This window comes from Delphinus delphis, chromosome 1, assembly GCF_949987515.2.
Source record: "Delphinus delphis chromosome 1, mDelDel1.2, whole genome shotgun sequence".
In the NCBI taxonomy this organism is placed as follows: Eukaryota; Metazoa; Chordata; class Mammalia; order Artiodactyla; family Delphinidae; genus Delphinus; species Delphinus delphis.
In genome coordinates, this window is record NC_082683.1 from 134,962,879 (window position 1) to 134,982,793 (window position 19,915).

The 19,915-nt window shown below is 39.4% G+C and overlaps 1 protein-coding gene across 11 annotated transcripts in view; it reads left to right on the forward strand.

Moving 5' to 3' along the window:
- TOR1AIP1 (torsin 1A interacting protein 1) overlaps positions 1–19,915 on the forward strand; it is a 53,124-nt gene continuing 33,209 nt past the window's right edge. For 2 of the 11 annotated variants that reach the window (XM_060034856.1, XM_060034881.1), the window contains exons 1-4: positions 4–1,467; positions 3,174–3,248; positions 9,106–9,165; positions 10,074–10,118. In XM_060034856.1, coding sequence (XP_059890839.1) covers positions 990–1,467; positions 3,174–3,248; positions 9,106–9,165; positions 10,074–10,118 — 658 coding nt within the window. In that variant the 5' untranslated portion in view covers positions 4–989. Of the gene's footprint in view, positions 1,468–3,173; positions 3,249–9,105; positions 9,166–10,073; positions 10,119–19,915 lie in introns of all 11 variants that reach the window. The other 9 variants (XM_060034863.1, XM_060034899.1, XM_060034822.1 and 6 more) reach the window with 8 other exon arrangements.

Sequence of the window (19,915 nt, forward strand, 5' to 3'; positions counted from 1 at the left end):
AGGTGGAACATAGGCTTTTATCATGCTTTCTTATTCAGTAAACTAAACGCAGGAAAACCCTATATCAAATGCAGTGTATCAAGTCATGCCCAGAATCAAAGTAAAAATAATGGATCACAAGTGAAAATTACAGTGCCGTCATTAATTAAAGTATTTGTTCATTTTTCACTGTCCATAACACAGCACTAGCAAGCTTTCTGAACAGTGCTGCTGGACTAGAGCTTTTATGCGAAACCAGGAATAAGACTGCTTGCTATGCGCACATTTCGCAAATGTTAATCCACCCCAGTATGCCTGTAGATCCGATTTCGTACACTCAACGAGGGACTTAAAACTTAAAAAGTGGTTAAATGCCTTCCCAAGGACCTTGAAACTAAAATTTTCTCCAAGATGACACCTGCAAAAGTATCTTTCTTATTAACCCCTGCTAAGAAACACTCGGAAAGGTACGGCGGAGGCAGCAGTCGATCAGAGGCTGCGGGAAAACTGCGCAACAGCCTGGGGGTGAGGACCGAAACTTCCCCTCCACTCCGCCTTTCCCAGGTTCTCGGTACTGGGGGACGAGCCGGACGTCTCCTGCGTGCCGGCAACAGTTGCCAGGAGCAGCGGGCTGAGTACCGGCACTCTGCCCAACCAGTGGTCTCTTCTCCGTCGTCCCCTCCTTCCCTCCCTGAAGGCCAAGGACAGCGACGTCCTCCTCCCTCTTCTCCTCCTCTTTGGTGCCTTCAGCCAGGAGGCGGGAGTGACCCGCGGCAGCTGACCCAGCACAGGCACTGCCTCTCTCACAGCCCTCAGAACACACGATGGGCCCAGAGGCGGGTTTGCAGCACAGCAGCGACGACGCAGGCGGCAGCCCCAGCGACTCTCAACTGCCTCCCTGACCGTCGACACCACTGCCGAACACCCGAAAAACCATCGCCACCAACGGCGGGAGACTCTACAGGCCCTCCAAAACACCTTCTCGATCGACTCAAGCTACGTCAACAACTATGGCAGGCGAGGGGTGGCGGGCGGAGCCGGAGAGGGAAGGATGGGGGCTGTACGTCACGCCCAGGGCTCCGCTACGGGAGGCGAGGCCCCGGCTCGCCCCTCAAAATGGCGGCGGCAGTGACGCGCCTGCGTATAGATCTCCTACGCCGTCGCGCCACGGCCGGCGGGAAGTGAGGTTCTCAGAAGAGCCGCCCGAAGTGTACGGCGACTTCGAGCCCCGGGCGGCCAAAGAAAAGGCCCCGGCGGGAAGACAAATTCCGCTAGAAGAGTTCCGGCCCGATTCGGCGAAAGAGGAAGTGAGAGAACGCTCCTATTACCTTCGGTCTCGGCAGCGGAGGCAGCCGCGACTCCAGGAAGCCGAGATGAAGACGCGAAGGGCTACTCGCCTCCAGCAGCAGCAGCACTCAGAGCCGCCTCCGCTGCAGCCGTCTCCGGTTACGACCAGGAGAGGATTACGGGACTCCCATTCATCCGAAGGTGAGGCCGACAGAGGTTAACAGTCTCAGCCCCGAGCCAGGAAGGGAGTGCCGCGAGCGTGCGCGCGCAGAGGGCGTGTGCGCCTCGGCCGGGCGTGTGCTTTTCTGGACCTCACCCCCTCGGGGCTCCTCCGCCCGGATGGGCGTGCGACCCGACGCCCGGTCCGCCCCGACCGCTGGCGGGAAAGCGGCAGGGGCGGGGGCACTGGAAGGGAAGGCAGTCGTGCGGAGCTACTTGAGCAGAGCCATGGAGCCGCGTGCATCCTTGGGCATCAATTTAGGGGTGTCAGGATTGCCTCTTTTCTGCAGGCTTGCACGTTGGGACGGCGAGTTAGGCGGCAGGCGGGACACTGAATCACTCCGGGCTGGGTTTCGTATCGGTTCTCTTTGTCCTGCGGATGTTTCTACCAAAGCCACTTCCATTTCCTCCTTTAACTCTCAGAGGCCAGAAGTCCCTAGCTGAAAATTTTGGTTCTCATCTAACCTTCTAGTCTTTTTCCATCACTACCCAGGTGGGGAGAGAGGGAGGGGAATTTTGTGAGTGGCCGTTTTGAGGACAAGTGTAGTTGATGAATTGATTTGAGGGCCCACCCAAATACTTACACCGAAATAGGGTAAGGCAGTTATCCTGAACTTGAAGCTTCCCAGTGCCTGATAAACTTGAGCTGATCGCTCTTTCTAGAGTGTGGTGGTCTCTGGCAAAAATTCGCATGTTGGGGACCGTCAATGGTTAAGTAGTAGCCAGACAAAGCAAGACTTTTAATTAGTTGTCGTCTGAATGGGCCGCAAGGATACTGACAAGGTGATTGTATAGTTTTAGGAAAGTCACAGATGAATCGGCTCCCTTAATCCATCCTCTCCCACCCTGCCCCCTCTCCCCTATCTAACACTGAGTCACAGATGAAGTTTCATGTTGGCTCCCCGTAGGGCACCTATGAGGTAAAATCGGGGGATTTGAATCATAATGGAATTACATAGTTAGTGATAGACCTTTGATGGATATGATGAAGAGGAGGTGGATTTTCAGTTTAGAGCAGAGTAATAGGCTGCACATTTACGAGCTAACACGTGAAGTGCTGCCACATTGGAAGATGTGTTGATTTTGGAAACTATGTTAAAGATAATGTAAATTAGTATTGGGAGTAGCAATTCAAGACAGTTTAACCCATATATATGTTAGTTTTATCTCTCTTTTAAGATTGTCAACTTCTGAAGACAAAGACCCTACATATATATTTATGTATTTGAAGGACCACGTTATACTTCCGTGCTTATGTTCATTCTGTATCTCCAATATCTGGAAGACTGCTCTAGAAGGCAAAAAATATATATGTTAAATTGTATTGACTCTCCCACACAGGCTGGTGCAGTTGTATAAGCTAATTTTTTTAACACATAAAGGATATACTTCTATTTTAGTAAATCTATAAGGATCTACACGTTTTTCATTCTTCTGCTTTAGCCCATCTTTTAAATTTTCTAAAGTAATGTAATTTTGTTGTAAAGCATCATTGGTGAATAGTTTATTTTTATATTGTCTTAAAGAGTAGTTCTGGCTAGTTAAATTCCTAAGTTTTGGTAAACCTAATAACACATTTCTGAAGGGATGAATTACTTGCATTTCTGTTTATATATTGCTGTTAATATACATAATCTCTACTCAGTTCACATATTCTGAATTTTAAAATTGTCATATCTTTTCTTTAGAGGATGAACCACCTTCACAAACTGTTTTAAGCCCAACCGTCTCAAAGAATACTATCAGGAGGACACAGACTCCAGGTAAGAAGAGTGAGTTTATTGTTTTCCTTACGTGGCTGCTTTTTTTATGTATAGATGATAGCCTGGTCTATCAAGGGTCGCAGATCATACCTCATTCAGGGTTTCAGTGAATCTTCTATATAGGTTGTTTATTGAATTAAGCAATAGTAGGATGTGTCAAGAAAAGACAGGGCACATACCTGAGTACCTACTAAATACCATATACTTGGTGTATGTTAATTCATTCACATAACTATGCAGGATAGATGTACCCATTTTTTGGTGAGAAAACTGGAGCTCAGAGTAGCTAACTTTTCTCTAAGATTACTTGCTTGTAACTGAGCCAAATTCAGACCCAGGTTTGTCTTCTCCAAAGCCCTTTCATTTGCCCCAAGTACCTCACTGTCACTGTCCCGTGTAATAATTACTACTCAGTAAAGCTTGTTAAGTGTTGAATGAATGAATATGTCACACTACTTTCCATTTGAAACGGATTAAGGGCTTCCCTGGTGGCGCAGTGGTTAAGAATCCTCCTGCCAACGCAGGGACACAGGTTCGAGCCCTGGTCCGGGAAGATCCCACATGCCGTGGAACAACTAAGCCCGTGCGCCACAACTACTGAGCCTGCGCTCTAGAGACCGCGAGCCACAGCTACTGAAGCCCGCGCACCTAGAGCTGGTGCTCCACAACAAGAGAAGCCACCGCAGTGAGAAGCCCGCGCACCGCAACAGCGAGTAGCCCAGCTCGGCACAACTAGAGAAAGCCTGCATGCAGCAATGAAGACCCAATGCAGCCAAAAATAAATAAATAAAATAAAATGGATTAAATGGTCTGCATTGTAAAATCATGACACAATATGGTCGATCTCAGTTTGATAATATATTTCATCAAATCTAAGATCTCATCAGTTGTAAGATATACTGTCATTGTTTTATGTACCACCTAAGAGGAAGAAATGCTGCCAATTAAACTGTAATATGCCTTAGATTTTATGATACATCCCAGTTTCAGAGATGTTAAAGTGTAAAAATATTTGCATCTTAGTATCAATGTAACATGACAATAGGGTACATTTGATAGTCTACTTAACGTTTTAAAACCTGTTTAAACTATTTTGAAAAGCAAGGGAAAGGATTAAGTTGTCATTAACGCGTAACGTCCTTTGGTTTTTAGTTCCATTTATTTTCAGTTTGCTTTTTTTGATATTAGGAAAGTCCACAGCAATAAATGATTGTAGCTATTGAAACTGATCATCTCTGGCTTTTTATTTTTAAACGCAAATCCTGACTTCTTTCCTTACCCATTGCTTCTAATAAGATTATTCCTTATAATTTAAACTGTTCTGTTCTCAGTTTAGAATGAATAAATATCTGATTCAAGTTCAGTTCCAAATAACACACCCTTTATGCTTAATTCCTTGAACAGCCTATGGTACTATATTAAGATTATAAACTACCTTAGGAAAATGCTTTGAGTGATAGGTGCTATAAACAGATTTTCCAGGCCATTGTTTTTTTAAGATTTGTTTATTTATTTTTGGCTGCGTTGGATCTTAATTGCTGTGCGTGGGCTTTCTCTAGTTGTGGTGAGCAGGGGCTACCCTTCGTTGCAGTGCATGGGCTTCTTATTGTGGTGGCTTCTCTTGTTGCGGAGCACGGGCTCTAGGCACACAGACTTCAGTAGTTGTGGCACTCAGGCTCAGTAGTTGTGGCTTGCGGGCTCTGGAGCACAGGCTCAGTAGTTGTGGCACATGGGCTTAGTTGCTCTGTGGCATGTGAGATCTTCCAGGACCAGGGCTCGAACCCGTGTCCCCTGCATTGGCAGGCAGATTCTTTTCTTTTTTTTTTGCAGTACGCGGGCCTCTCACTGTTGTGGCCTCTCCCGTTGCAGAGCACAGGCTTCGGACACGCAGGCTCAGCGGCCATGGCTCACGGGCCCAGCCGCTCCGCAGCACATGGGATCCTCCCAGACCGGGGCACGAACCCGTATCCCCTGCATCGGCAGGCAGACTCTCAACCACTGCGCCACCAGGGAAGCCCCAGGCAGATTCTTGACCACTCTGCCACCAGGGAAGTCCTTCTAGGCCATGTGGAAAAACCATATTCTTGAAATTTTATTTACTGGAGATTTAATTCATGTCCCTTATACCGGGAGGAACAAAAATCTCTCATTTTTAAAATCTACAGTAAATTTATAAAAATTATGGAGTTAAGTAAATTGATGTAATGAAGACTGTTGAGCACCAGCCTATAGACCATTATAAAACGATTATAAAATACAATGTCTCGTACAGTCTTTTGGAGTTCACATTAGGCCTGTATTTAAGGACTGCTGTTGAGGTACATGGCTGCATAATGTTGTGGAAAGAGCACTGGACCTTGGTTGAATTAGCTACTCACCTTGAACCTCAGGCCTTTATCTGTATGACTTACCCAGCCTAACTCACAAGGCCACTGCAAAAATGATATAGTACTTGCCAAGTCAGTTTGTACCCAGTAAAACATACAGATATAAGGTGGGGTTTTTTTCCTCACAGCACTTTACAGGAGATATGAAGTTCATAAAATTTTGCTTAAGCATTTCTTTTTTCTCAAGAAGCTTAGTTGGTAACGGTTTATTGTTTTCCTTACGTGGCTGCTTTTTTTATGTATAGTTGGTAACGGAAAAGACAAAACATTTCCCAGTATAGATGATAGATCGATGGAACTCATGCATAGATTACCTGGAATATATCGATATCATACTGTGCTACAATATAACTAGAAATAAGGATATGTGCATCTTTGGGAGACTTGAGATACTCGGGGTTCTCTTACTCTAAAAGGTGCTTTTAAAAATTATACTGCATCTAGCACTTGGCATGCTCCTGTATCATTCCTCTTAATAAAAGGAGAAAGAGTTTAGGGAAGTCATTAAATGAATGGTTATAAAGTCTTTCTAGCAAAGGAATTATTTAAACAGGAGTCAACTTTGATGGAAAACTGCTTTAAGTGCAAGTTTAAGGTAGGCCCTTCCTTGTTTGAGGGAATGTAAATTGGTGCAGTCACTATGGAAAACAGTTTGGAGGTTCCTTAAAAAAACTAAAAATAGAGTTGCCGTATGATCCTGCAATCCCACTCCTGGGCACATATCCAGAGAAAACTCTAATTCGAAAAGATACATGCACCCGTATGTTTATAGGAGCACTGTTTACAGTAGCTAAGACATGGAAGCAACCTAAATGTCCATCAACAGCTGAATGGATAAAGAAGTGGTATGTGTATATGTATATGTGTACACACACAACACACAATGGAATACTACTCAGCCATTAAAAAGAATGAAATAATGCCATTTGCAGCAACATGGAAGGACCTAGAGATTATCATACTAAGTGAAGTCAGACAGAGAAAGACAAATATTATATCACTTATATGTGGAATCTAAAATATGATACAAATGAACTTATTTACAAAAAAGAAACAGATTCACAGACTTAGAAAACAAATTTATGGTTACCAAAGTGGTAAGCGGGGTGGAGGAAGGATAAATTAGGAGTTTGGGATTGGCAGATACAAACTATTATATATAAAATAGATAAACAACAAAGTCCTACTGTATAGCACAGGGAACTATATTCAGTATCCTATAAGAAACCGTAATGGAAAAGTATATGAAAAAGAATATATATATATAACTGAATCACTTTGCTATACACCAGAAACTTAATACAACATTGTAAATTGACTATACATCAATTAAAAAAGAAAAAAGATAGTCCCTTCCTTCTTGTAGAATCATAGACTTTCAGTTTAACTTTGGTATTCAGAGTTGTGCCATAATTGTATATAGGGCCAGTGGTGTGGTCTGAGAGAACTTTATCCAAAAATGTCCTTGAAACTAATGACCTAAAGCAAGGGGCCACTTTCTAAAACAACCTAATAAAGACAACTACATCATTTGTCATCCTGTTTTTGAAGTTGTGAAAAAATGTTGATTGTATTAGTTTAGAATAGGGATATGGTTTAAACTCTGCTTAATGTTTGAAGTTTCAGAATTGCATTATTTTCACATTGAAATAGCCATTAGGTTGTTCAGTCAGTTCAGTCCACAATATCTATATAACTTCTTCTATGGCCAGGTTCATTCCTTTCATGAAACTAATTTCATAATCTAAAAATACAGTAGGAAAATTTCATTTACTTTTCCTAAAGTTAAATATTTTTAACAGTTATGGTTTCTGGCTAAATAATTATAGTTAAATATTTTTAATACCTTCTATTTTGTCATCAACATTTGATTCTTTGGCTCCTGTAGTTACAGCATTCATCCATTCTCCAGATATTATTGAGCACCTACTTTATACCAGTCCCCTTTCTAGAGCCTGGGGGTGCAGTGGTGAGCAAAAGCAGCAGACAAAGGAAGGAGATTGCTACTAAAGAAGGGTACTTGTTATTTTATTCTCTAATACCTCTCTGGGCTACTCTGTCTCCTTCAAGTATCTTACATAGGGCTGTATATATGGTAGAGCATACAAGAAAAGCTCAAATGAAAAGATGGGGACTGAAATAGTAATTGATGTCTATAGAGTAAGTTAAGTTTTAGGTTTTAATTAAACCTGAAAAGGATGGGAATACAGAGGAGAAAAAGAGGAAGGTAGTTGTAATAATAAGAGTAACAGACATGTACAAGATTTCTTTTTAAAGCTGCTTATGTAAGTTCTAAATACCTGATATGTGAAATTCTAACAACTGATAATAATCTTAGAACTGGAAGATTTAGGGAAGTCATCTACTCAGAGTTTCTATCAGTGTAGGTGTCCCTCTGTTAACATGTATCTGTGCATTGTTGATCATCTGCAATGATGTGGAAATCACTCCCTCACTCTCCATTCTGTTTTGGAGACAACACTTAATTTGGTTGTTTTTCGTTTTACTATTGAACTAAAAGCTACTTTGCTGTAACTTTCTCTTGATCTTAGTTCTGTGTTTTTGAGCTACACAAAGTCAATTTAATTGTTTCTCTACATCTCTGTCTTGAAGATGTACAAAATCATGCTCAGTAAGTATTTTTAGAACAAATGAATGGGTGTCCCTTCAAGATTTCTCTTCTTGATACTGTAAAGAGAAATTGGATTAAGTCAGTTTTGTGAAAACAAACATGGGCAGCCAGTGTAATGGCAGGGGTCAGGGATAGCTGGTTCGGAATGTGGTTTTTGCACTTCTCATACAGAGCCAAACATACTGCTTTGTTATAGAAACAAATGAAACAAAGCATAATATAACCCAAATTTAGATGTAGATTGCATTTTATTTTATGTTGTGTGAGGCTGTTTGAGGAAACACACCTTGGATTTCTAGGCTAACATTAATATTTTATTTAATGGGATTGGCTTCCTCATTAACCCTATGCCATTGAACCATAGACAGTCTGAAACCTGGCTAACATTAACATTGTTTTAAAAATTGGAGTTTGCATTTCCTGAACACACACAAGGTTAAATAATTGGAGGGAGTGTATTAAGTCTCAGGAAGTTAACCCTCAAATTAAAATATGACATAAATAATCCACAATTAGGGTATGCCACAAATGGGGTAGATAATTGAGTTGGTGCTATGGTACAGATTTTGGTTCTTAATTGAGAAATTTAGAAGAGTGTTATTTGATATTCCTTTCTTGTTATACAAATATGGTCTGGTGAGAAAAACTGCAAAATTTTCCATCAAGTCCATAAATTTTTTATGGCAGGAAACTTTTCTCTAGTTCACTATTGTATTCCCATACTTAGCAAAATGGAAAGCTCAGAAAAAACTTGGCTGACTAAATAGATGATTGTATAATAAATCTAATATGTTTGACATTTTATATATTTTTTTAATGTTTTCTCTTCCTGTATTAGTGGTGAGTAAAGATCCTGTAATCGGCCTGTGTAGACCCCCTCTAAGAAGCTCAAGATCTGGTAAGAGACTGTTTTGTCTGTTGGTTCAACTTTCTTATATTTTTAAATAGAGTACTACATGTATTCATATGGTTCAAAATTCAAAAGTTTCTATAAATATACAATGAAAAGTCTCCCTGCCCCTTCTGACCTTTGCCTACCCAGTTTCCTCATCAGAGGCAACTAATGTTGTCAGTTTCTTAGGTATTTTTCCAGAGGTATTTTATGGAGATATAGGGAAATTCATGTATAAATGATATTTTCCTCTCTTTTTTTAACCCAAATTTTAGCCCAATAAATACTCCTTTCTGTACTGTCTTATTGTTTATTTATTTTTACTTAAAATATATTGAGACATCTTTCTATACAAGTGTATAAAGGACTTCCTCATTCTTTTTAAGAGGTTGTTTCTTATATGTTGCTATGATTCTTTTTGTTAGCAAAATGGTTTTAAATTAGGGTCAGGGACTTTTTATTCTTCCCAGTATAATGCTAATAAAAAATTCAAGACTGAGGCTTTGTGGCTCAGGGCTATAAACTTTCCCTGCCTTAATTACGTTTCTTTTTGACTAAAACCTTAAAAGAGTATTGCCCTTAAATTGATTTCATGACTGTGAAAGAAAACTAGTAATGTCATTCCAAGAGGTCTACTTCTACTTAATTTTTAGAGTTTACAGACCCATAAGGGTGCTTTATCATGGGAACTAAAAAGGAAGCATATTTATCTTCACATGAGGTTTCTACTCCTCAATCATTCCCTTTAAAAAAGAATTCGGTTGATTTTTTTTTGTTTTTTGATAGATGGCTGTCCTTTTAAGTGTTATAAATGATAAAAATCTGTTAAGGTTTTGATGATGAACCTGTGGTAAAGAACCATATGATGCATTTCCTTTTCAGCTCTAATCATTTTCTTGCTATCTCTCTTGCAGATTCGTCATATAAAACAAATGGAAATACTAAAATGAGTGAATTAGGTTTGTTTATCTCTAATTCTTGTAGGTTCTCTTTGAGGTGTCTAATTATCAGTAGAATACAGGAGTACATTCATTTGGCCACTGGCTTGAGAATATTACTTTGTTCATTATCTCAGCTTGAGGGGCAGTGTCCTTATGACCATAAACTTTCTTAATCACCTGGGTTTTTATTCTCTCTAAAATTATGTCTTTTGTTATATTATTGTTTAAATTCATGTAAGAAAATATAAGAACATATATTTTAGTTTTTACTAGCAGTCAAGTTCACACTATTGGGAGAAAAGGATATCAATTTACCAATTAAGGTTTTTCCTTGATTTAGAAAGTGAATTTGAGCTTTTTCAAGGTAAGTTCAGTGTTCTTTGCCATGTTTGTTGAAGTGGTTTATATTCTTTTCAGTGTTTGCCTTGGTGTAAGACATGAGCTACCAAGATCTGCGGCTTTAAGTGAATTTACATTGATTGTGGTTGGACTTAGGTTACAGTTCTTTTCTAAATTTGGAGATGAGTCAAAAGGAGGGAAGCTTCATTTTTCTTTATAAATAGTTGCAGCTTGTTTTAAATTTCTTTCACTTAAGCTCAGGCTAATTTTTTTTAGAGACTTCAGCACTTATAGTGTCTGGGTACTGAAAATGATCCTTGTAGTATGCAACTTATCATGTGTACTTTCACCCACCAGTTTCTCAAATGCTCTATTTAAAAACTTAGAAAAAAAATTTTTTAAGTCACAGAATCTTAATTAGAAGAGAACTTGGAGCTGAAATAATCTAGCACTTTTATGTTCTTTGTATGCTAGATTTAGAAATCATTTCTACAAGTACTTTATAATAAAAACTAACTTTAAAAAAGTGCTTTCCAGCTTAAAGGGAATTTCTGTGAAATCAGTATAGGGAATGACACCCTCTTTTTTTTTTTTTTTTTAATAGTAATGCTAGTACATCTTGGAGTATATAAAATGGCTATTCATGGAGCTTGAGCACTAGTGATACTTCCAAACTATTCTTTATTCTCTTTTTCTTGCAGCCCCACTCTGTTCTCCAAAACATGATTGGCACTGAATAGTCTTAAAAGGTACCTTTCTTGAAGGTATCTATAGCAGGGGTCCACAAACTACAGCCTCTGAGTAAAATCTGACCTGCAATCTTGTTTTTGTACAGCCTGTGAGCTAAGAAAAGATTTTTACGTTTTATACTCACACACACGTGTGTGTGTGTGTGTGTATGTATGACAGAGACCATATGTGGCTAGAGAAACCTAAAATATTTACTATTTGGCCCTTGATGGAGAAAGTTTGCCAACCCCTGATTTTATCAGTGGCAGAAATAAACACAGCATATCACCCAAATTAGCATTTGTTTGTTCTAAGTAAATTCAGAGAGTTCCATACTTGTCTGGACATAGATTTATTGCAACATTCCACACTAGGTTTTCCTGACAACACAAAAGACAGGAGACACAGTGACTCTCCTGTATTCTATCTAGTCTTCTCTTTGAGAAGGCATGATAGTGTCACTTCTGAATCTTCATGTCTTTGTCCCACACAACACAAGTGAAGTTTATATTTCCTTGAGTACCCTTCACTACTCACACGAACACATTCCATAAGTCTCTAGGAATAGGAAAGTCTATAGTAGAAATATACCTGGGACTTTGTGTTTTTCTTAAAAACGATGACCAGGAAAAAGAAAGTGAACAGAAAGTGATACAGTTAGTGGATGCTCCACCCACCAGAGAAAGTGGTTGTAAGTGGGCTACGTTTACAGCAGACATAAAGACCTGGGACTTCTGAAAGTACCTTTTCCTAATTGGTTGAAGTTGTTAGAAAAGTGACACCTCCTTAATAGCACATTTAATTATTGCCATTTGTCTAAAAGCCACAGCTTTTATAATTTAATAACTTTTTTTGATTAAGGGTATTATTGCTCCAAATGGGATTTTAATTTCTTAAAGTTTCTGCATGAGTGTAGGGAAGAGTAATACCTTTTTTAAAAAAAATTTTTTTAAATGCTCTAACCTTCCACATGTAGCAGCCAAGAAGTTTAAAATAAACGAAACTGAATGACAAAAGAGGGAAATGAAATTAAAAGCTATGTAGTCATAGATACTGCTGATTCACCATGAGATTGTATTTGAGATTGTATTTGAATATTTATCTGTACATTCTCTGCAGCTTGGGTTAAAAAAATGAAAATCGTTTTAAGTATTAAAATAGTGGTATATATATATATATATATGGTAGCCTAGAGAAGCTCCCTACTCTGGAAGAGGTCAGGAAGGTTTTATGGAGATGGCATTTGAATTGAATTTTGAAGGATGAATAGCAGGCAAAATGGGGAAGGAGAATTACAAATATCGCCAATACTTGTAATTGTTTTGTAATAGAATGTCACTTTTTTACCTTTAGAGTTCAGGCAATATGAGAAACTCCTTTACATTAGAGGCAACACTCACATTAACTGTGGCTCTTTGAGATATTTTATGTTAAATAATTTTCAGAATGACATTCTAAATCGGTAGACTTGGGTTTCTAGAGTTTCATTTTCTAGAGTGAGAAACATGTTTAAAAATGTATATACAGTCAAGACGAAAGCCTATTACAGTGATGATTACTTGTCAAATGTACAAGAGTTATTATTATTTAAGCTGTCTAATTCATAAAATATTACTGGATTGTAAGGCACAAAATAATACCGTTTTTTGTTCTTAGTGATGTTATCAAGATAGCCTAACTTGACAAGTTATTGCTTATGTCTTGTATAGTGCTGATAAATATTTACTGTTAGGAACATGGAATTCTAAAGAAAGGATTTTTAGACACAGATTAAAAGTCTTTAAAGAGTTCAAAAATAAATTAAATACTTCAAATATGATAATAACATATTAGAAGTATTAAAAGTAAATGGGGAACTCTGTTTTATAAGCTGGTTAAAAAATAATTCTTAAATCCTCCCCCATGCTAATTAGAACACTAACATAAACAGAAAAAAAGGAGATTGAATTTTAGGCAACCTGGTATATGGACTGATTATTAGTTAATTGGCTCTAGACAAATTGACCTGGAACTTCAAAAGTATTATGGAAATAAATTGTATCAGGATGAAAAAGGGAAGGATTACTGTATAATTTATTTTTTCTGATAGTTGGGTGAATGAATATAAACCTTCAACATACTTTTCTTTCCATTAACGCAGACTCAAAAATCAGTTCAGCCTTAAAGAAAGTTTGCTACACCAAATAAATTTTAAACTATATAAAACGTAATGCCCTAATATAATTGTAACTTTAGCCCAGCTGCTGTATTACATGACTTACACTTAGGTGTTGTTGGAACCTCTCATTTTAGGAGGAATTCACATCTCAGCCTTTTCCCATCATTCATTCATTTATTCAAAAAATTATTGAGGAAGGGACTTCCCTGGTGGTGGTGCAGTTGTTAAAACTCTGCTTGCCAGTGCAGGGGACATGGGTTCAAGCCCTGGTCCGGGAAGATCCCACATGCTGCCGAGCAACTAAGCCCATGTGCCGTAACTACTGAGCCCATTTGCTACAACTACTGAAGCTCGCGCACCTACAGCCCATGCTCCGCAAGAGAAGCCACCACGATGAGAAGCCTGCGCACTGCAATGAAGAGTAGCCCCCAGTCGCTGCAACTAGAGAAAGACTGCACGCAGCAACGAAAACCCCATGCAGCCATAAATAAATAAATAAATAAATAAAATTATTGCGGAAGACTTTTTGGTTCCACGTGTAAGGAGCTTGGAAGTCACCACTTCAGTCTAATAACAAGTCAAAAACTGACAACTGAAAAATCAACAACTCTTAGATCCATAACAGAGGAGATGACACAGGTAAAACCACTGACCCCAAGATTGGAGAAACAGACAAACATAGGAAGTCATGGCTTACTGGAGCCAAGATTCACAAGCAGAAGCCTCTGCAGGAGGTAGTGCTGGGTAGGAAAATCTGAGCTGCAGTTGGTGAATTGTTGGAGGCTCAGTGTGGACAAGTCTGAAGAGTTAAAAATTCCAGGAGGACCCAGTCAAAGGTGGGCCCCTACTGTATTGTGAAATTTACCTCCAGAAGCTCAGCCAGGCTCCCATAATGAATATCAGCAAAAAATCCCCTCGTACTTATGCAAGGTAAAGGGAGAAAGGAAACATTTTGAAATATGCAAGGGCATTCTGTTCTTCTTAACAAGGCAAGCCCTCAAGGAAATCTAGTTAACTGGAACCTAACCTATTCTATTATTATTAAAGCCCGACTGACCTGAAGGAAGGGAAATACGCAATGCCAGCCCACTCTGAACATCCTGTCACACCTAAAAGGGAAGGGAAAAAAGGTGAGGAACTGTTTTGAAGTTCACGGTCCAGAGGCATAAGCTTAACCAAAAACAGAGACCTAGAGCTATAGAATACTTCCCCTTCCCCAATACCTGACCACCACCTTACTAAAGATCTATTTACAGCAGTTCTTTTTACCCAGTACAGCATGTCCAGCTATCAAGAAAAAAATTACGAAACATGCCAAAATGCAAAAAACACAATTTGAAAAGATACAGCAACATCAACCAGACGTGGCAGGGATGTTAGAATTATCAGACCAGGAATTTAAAACAACTATGACTAATATGCTAAGGGCTCTAATGGATAAAGTAGACAGCATGCAAGAACAGAAAAACAGTGTCAGCCGAGAGATAGAAATCCTAAGAAAGAATCAAAAAGAAATACTACAGATAAAAAAGCACTGTAGGGCTTCCCTGGTGGCGCAGTGGTTGGGAGTCCGCCTGCCGATGCGGGGGACGTGGGTTCATGCCCTGGTCCGGGAGGATCCCACATGCCCCGGAGTGGCTGGGCCCGTGAGCCATGGCCGCTGAGCCTGCGCATCCGGAGCCTGTGCTCCGCACCGGAGAGGCCACAACAGTGAGAGGCCCGCGTACCGCAAAAAAAAAAAAAATAAATAAATAATAAAATAAAATAAAATAAAAATTGGCACAAAAAAAAAAAAAAGCACTGTAACAGAAATGAAGAATGCTTTTGGTGGGCTTATTGGACTGGACACGGCTAAGGAAAGAATCTCTACAGGATATATCAACAGACTCCTCAAAGAAATTATAATTATGTGACATGATGTGTTAGTAAGTGCTATGATGACAATCATATTGCACTATATAAATGTATCAAATCAACACATTGTACACCTTACCCATAACACAATGTTAAGTATCAGTTATATCTCAATTAAAAAAAATAGAATCCTTGAAACCAAAAATCAAAGAGAACAATGACTGAGGAATACAGAATATCCTAGACTGTGTGACAGCTACAAAAGGTGTAATAATGCATGCATAAGGTGAATAATAGAAGGAGAAGAAAGGAACAGAAGAAATGCTTGAAATAATAATGACTGAGAATTTCCCAAATTAATGTCAAACACTAAATTCAGATCTAGGAAGCTGACAAACACCAAGCAGGATTAATGCCAAAAAATAAAAATACACTTAGGCATATCCTTTTTAAACCACAGAATGTCAAAAATAAAGAAAAAAATCCCAAAAGAAGTCAGAGGAAGACAGCACATGACCTGTAAAGGAATAAAGGTCAGAATTACGTCTAACATCTCCTCAGAAATCATGCAAGCAAGAAGAGATTGGAGTGAAAGATTTAAAGTGTTCAAAGAAAAAAACCCACCAACCTGGAATACTGTACCTTGCAAAACTATCCTTCAGAGGTGAAGCCTCTACCCGAGCTAACTAAGAAAAAAAGAAAAGGAAAGAAGAAAAAAAAAAAGGGAGGAAAAAAAGTGGGACACAAATTACTGATGTCAGGAATAAAAGAGGGGACACTACAGATCCCATGGAAATTAAAAGAATAACACAGGAATATTATGAACAACTCTATGCCACAGATTTGATAACCTAGATGAAATGAACTGACTCCTCAAAAGACATAATCTGCTAAAACTCACTCAAGAAGAAATAGGTGATCCAAATAGATCTATATCTCTTAAGTTAATTGAATCAATAAATAATAACCTTCCAAAACAGAAAGCACCAGGCCCAGATGAGTTTCCTAGTGAATTCTGTCAAACATTTAAGGAAGAAATTATACCAATTCTCTACAATCTCTTGGAGTATAGAAGCAGAGGAATTACTTCCTAACTCATTCTGTGAGGCCAGCATTATGCTAATACCTAAACCAGACGAAAACATCCTGAGAAAAAACTATAGACCAATGTCAGAAATACAGCAGAGTGAAGCATCTACCTTTGCCTGTCCCCTTCACTGTACAACCAGTGAAACATCCACAACTTAACAAAGGTGCCTCTGCCCAAAACAACAGGATGCTGGAGAATTCCACACAGCTGTACATCTAAAGCTGGGTGAATTTTAACACTTAGTGGAAGTGGAACTGAGGGAACAGTAGAGATGGGGCCTGCAATTTGAGTCCCTTAATGGGACAGCAGAGCCCACAGCTTCAGAGAACGCAGTAACTGCAAGAAAGGCTACATGCATGACTTGAGCCAACTGACTGCACCAGCACCCATGGCCACAAGTAACTGGTGGGTAGCAGCAGTGGGGCCTAGGACCCCATCACAACAGCTGCTGAGGTGCCCACATCCACAGCCCCTCCACCTCCTATTCACAGTGGCAGAGCCTGCAAACCTTACAACAGACAAGGTAGAGTTGCCTGCATGACTCCAGCTCCCTCTGCCCGCTCCGTCCTCTCCCCTTCCCCCGATGGTGGGAAGTGACCTCTAAATAGAAATCTAGAAATGATACAAGTAGAAGACGAAAGAGAAATAAGGTGTTTTAAAAACGAGGAAATCCTGTGAGAGAAGTCCAACTCTTTTAGGAAGGGCAACGTTAGGATAATGGGTATCCCAGAAGGAGAAGGGAGCAGAGAGGTTATTTAAAGAAATAATAGCTGGGCTTCCCTGGTTGCGCAGTGGTTGAGAGTCTGCCTGCCGATGCAGGGGACACGGGTTAGTGTCCCGGTCTGGGAAAATCCCACATGCCACGGAGCGGTGGGGCCCGTGAGCCATGGCCGCTGAGCCTGTGTGTCCGGAGCCTGTGCTCTGCAACAGGAGAGGCCACAGCAGTGAGAGGCTCGCGTACCGAAAAAAAATAGTAATAATAATAATAGCTGAGAATTTCCCAAACCTAGGGAAGGAGCTGCATATACAAACCCATGAAGCTAAGAGAACACCTAATTACCTCTATGCAAAAAGACCTCCTCCAAGACATAATATTAAAATTCTCAAAATTCAATAACAGTATTCTAAAGGCAGCCAGGGAAAAAATAATGGTGACCTACATACAAAGGAACCCCCCATTAGGCTATCAGTGGATTTCTCAGCAGAAACCCTACAGGCCAGGAGTAGAATGACATTCTCAAAATACTGAAAGATAAGAACTGTCACACAAGAATACTCTATCCAGCAAAGTTAACATTCACATATAAAGGAGAAAAAGACTTTCCCAGACAAAAGCTGAAGGAGTTCATCAACACTAAACCTGCCTTGCAAGCTCTATTGAAAGGAGCTCTTCAACCAGAAACAAAGTGGCCAAAATATACAAAACTTTGAGCAAGGTGATAAATAGAACTAGAAAATTGCAACGGTCTGTCAGATTTTTTAAACCCTCTATCATCACATAAAGGTTAAAGGGAGAAAAAAAGCAGAATAATATAACTATCTCACCTTGATAACAAACTCACAATATAAAAAGGAATAACTTAAGACAACAAAAACATAAAAGGGGAAAAGGACAGAACTTGTATAGGTAAATGAAGATATCAGTAGAAAAAGGACTATTTTAACTAAGGTGTTTTATACAAACCTCAGGGTAAACACAAACATTAACATAGAGCAGAGACACACAACATAACGAGAAGAGCCTGAGAAAAATATCTTAGAAAACCACCAAACCAAAATGGCAGACAGGGGACTTCCCTGGTGGTCCAGTGGTTAAGACTTCACCTTCCAATGCAGGGGGTGTGGGTCCAATCCCTGATTGGGGAGCTAAGATCCACGTGCCTCATGGCCAAAAAACCAAAACATGAAACAGAAGCAATATTGTAACAAATTCAGTAAAGACTTGAAAAAAATGGTCCATATCTAAAAAGAAGAAGAAAAAAAAAAATGCCAGACAGAAGCACTAGGAGAAACAAGGTATAGATCAACTAGAAAAAAAAAGATATGATGGCAGTACTATGTCCTTATCTATCAATAATCACCCTAAATATAAATGAATTGCACTCACCAATCAAAAGACACAGAGTGGCTGGATGGATTGAAAAACAACTATATGTTTCCTCTAGAAGACATAGCTCTAAAGACAAACATAGGCTAAAAGTAAAAGGATGGAAGATGTTACATCAAGCAACTAGCAGCCAAAAGAAAGCTGGTATAGCCATACTCATATCAGAAAAAGTAGACTCCAAGCCAAAAAAGGTAACAACAGACAAAAATGAACAGTATGTAATAATAAAGGAGACAATTTATCAAGAAGACGTAACAGTGATAACATAACAGACAGATCATTCAGACAGGAAGTCAACAAGGAAACACTGGCCTTAAATGAAACATTAGACCAGATGGACTTGATAGATTTTTAAAGAACGTTCCATCCAAACACAGCAGAATATACATTCTTCTCGAGGGAACGTGGAACTTTCTCAAGGATAGACGATATGTTAGACACAAAACAAGTTTCTGTAAATTTAAGAAGATTGAAGTCATATGCCATCTTCTCTTACCACAATGGAATGAAACTAGAAATCAACTTACAAGAAGAAAACTAGAAAAATTACAAATATATGGAAACTGAAAAACTATTGGATCAATGAAATTGAAGGAGAAATAAAAAATTACTTGAAAACAAACGTAAATGAAAATACAATATACCAAAATCTATGGGATGGAATAAAAGAGGGAAGTTTTTTTTGTTTTTTTTCTTTACATCTTTATTGGAGTACAATTGCTTCACAATGGCTTGTCCCTCTCCGCTTCACAACAAAGTGAATCAGCCACACACATACATATGCTCCCACATCTGTTCCCTCCTGCGTCTCCCTCCCCCCCACCCTTCATATCCCACCCCTCTAGGTGGTCACAAAGCACCGAGCTGATCTCCCTGTGCTATGCGGCCGCTTCCCACTAGCTATCTATTTTACGTTTCGTAGTGTATATATGTCCATGCCACTCTCTTTCTTTCTCACAGCTTACCCTTCCCCCTCCCCATATCATCAAGTCCATTCTCTAGTAGATCTGTATCTTTATTCCTGTCTTACCCCTAGGTTCTTCATGTCATTTTTTTTCTTAAATTCCATATATATGTGTTAACATATGGTATTTGTCTTTCTCTTTCTGACTTACTTCACTCTGTATGACAGACTCTTCGTCCATCCACGTCATTACAAATAGCTCAAATTCATTTCTTTTTATGGCTGAGTAATATTCTATTGTATATATGTGCCACATCTTTATCCATTCATCCGATGATGGGCACTTAGGTTGTTTCCATCTCCGGGCTATTGTAAACAGAGCTGCAATGAACATTTTGGTACATGACTCTTTTTGAATTCTGGTTTTCTCAGGGTATATGCCCAGTAGTGGGATTGCTGGGTCATATGGTAGTTCTATTTGTAGTTTTTTAAGGAACCTCCATACTGTTCTCCATAGTGGCTGTACCAATTCACATTCCCACCAGCAGTGCAAGAGTGTTCGCTTTTCTCCACACCCTCTCCAGCATTTATTGTTTCTAGATTTTTTGATGATGGCCATTCTGATTGGTGTGAG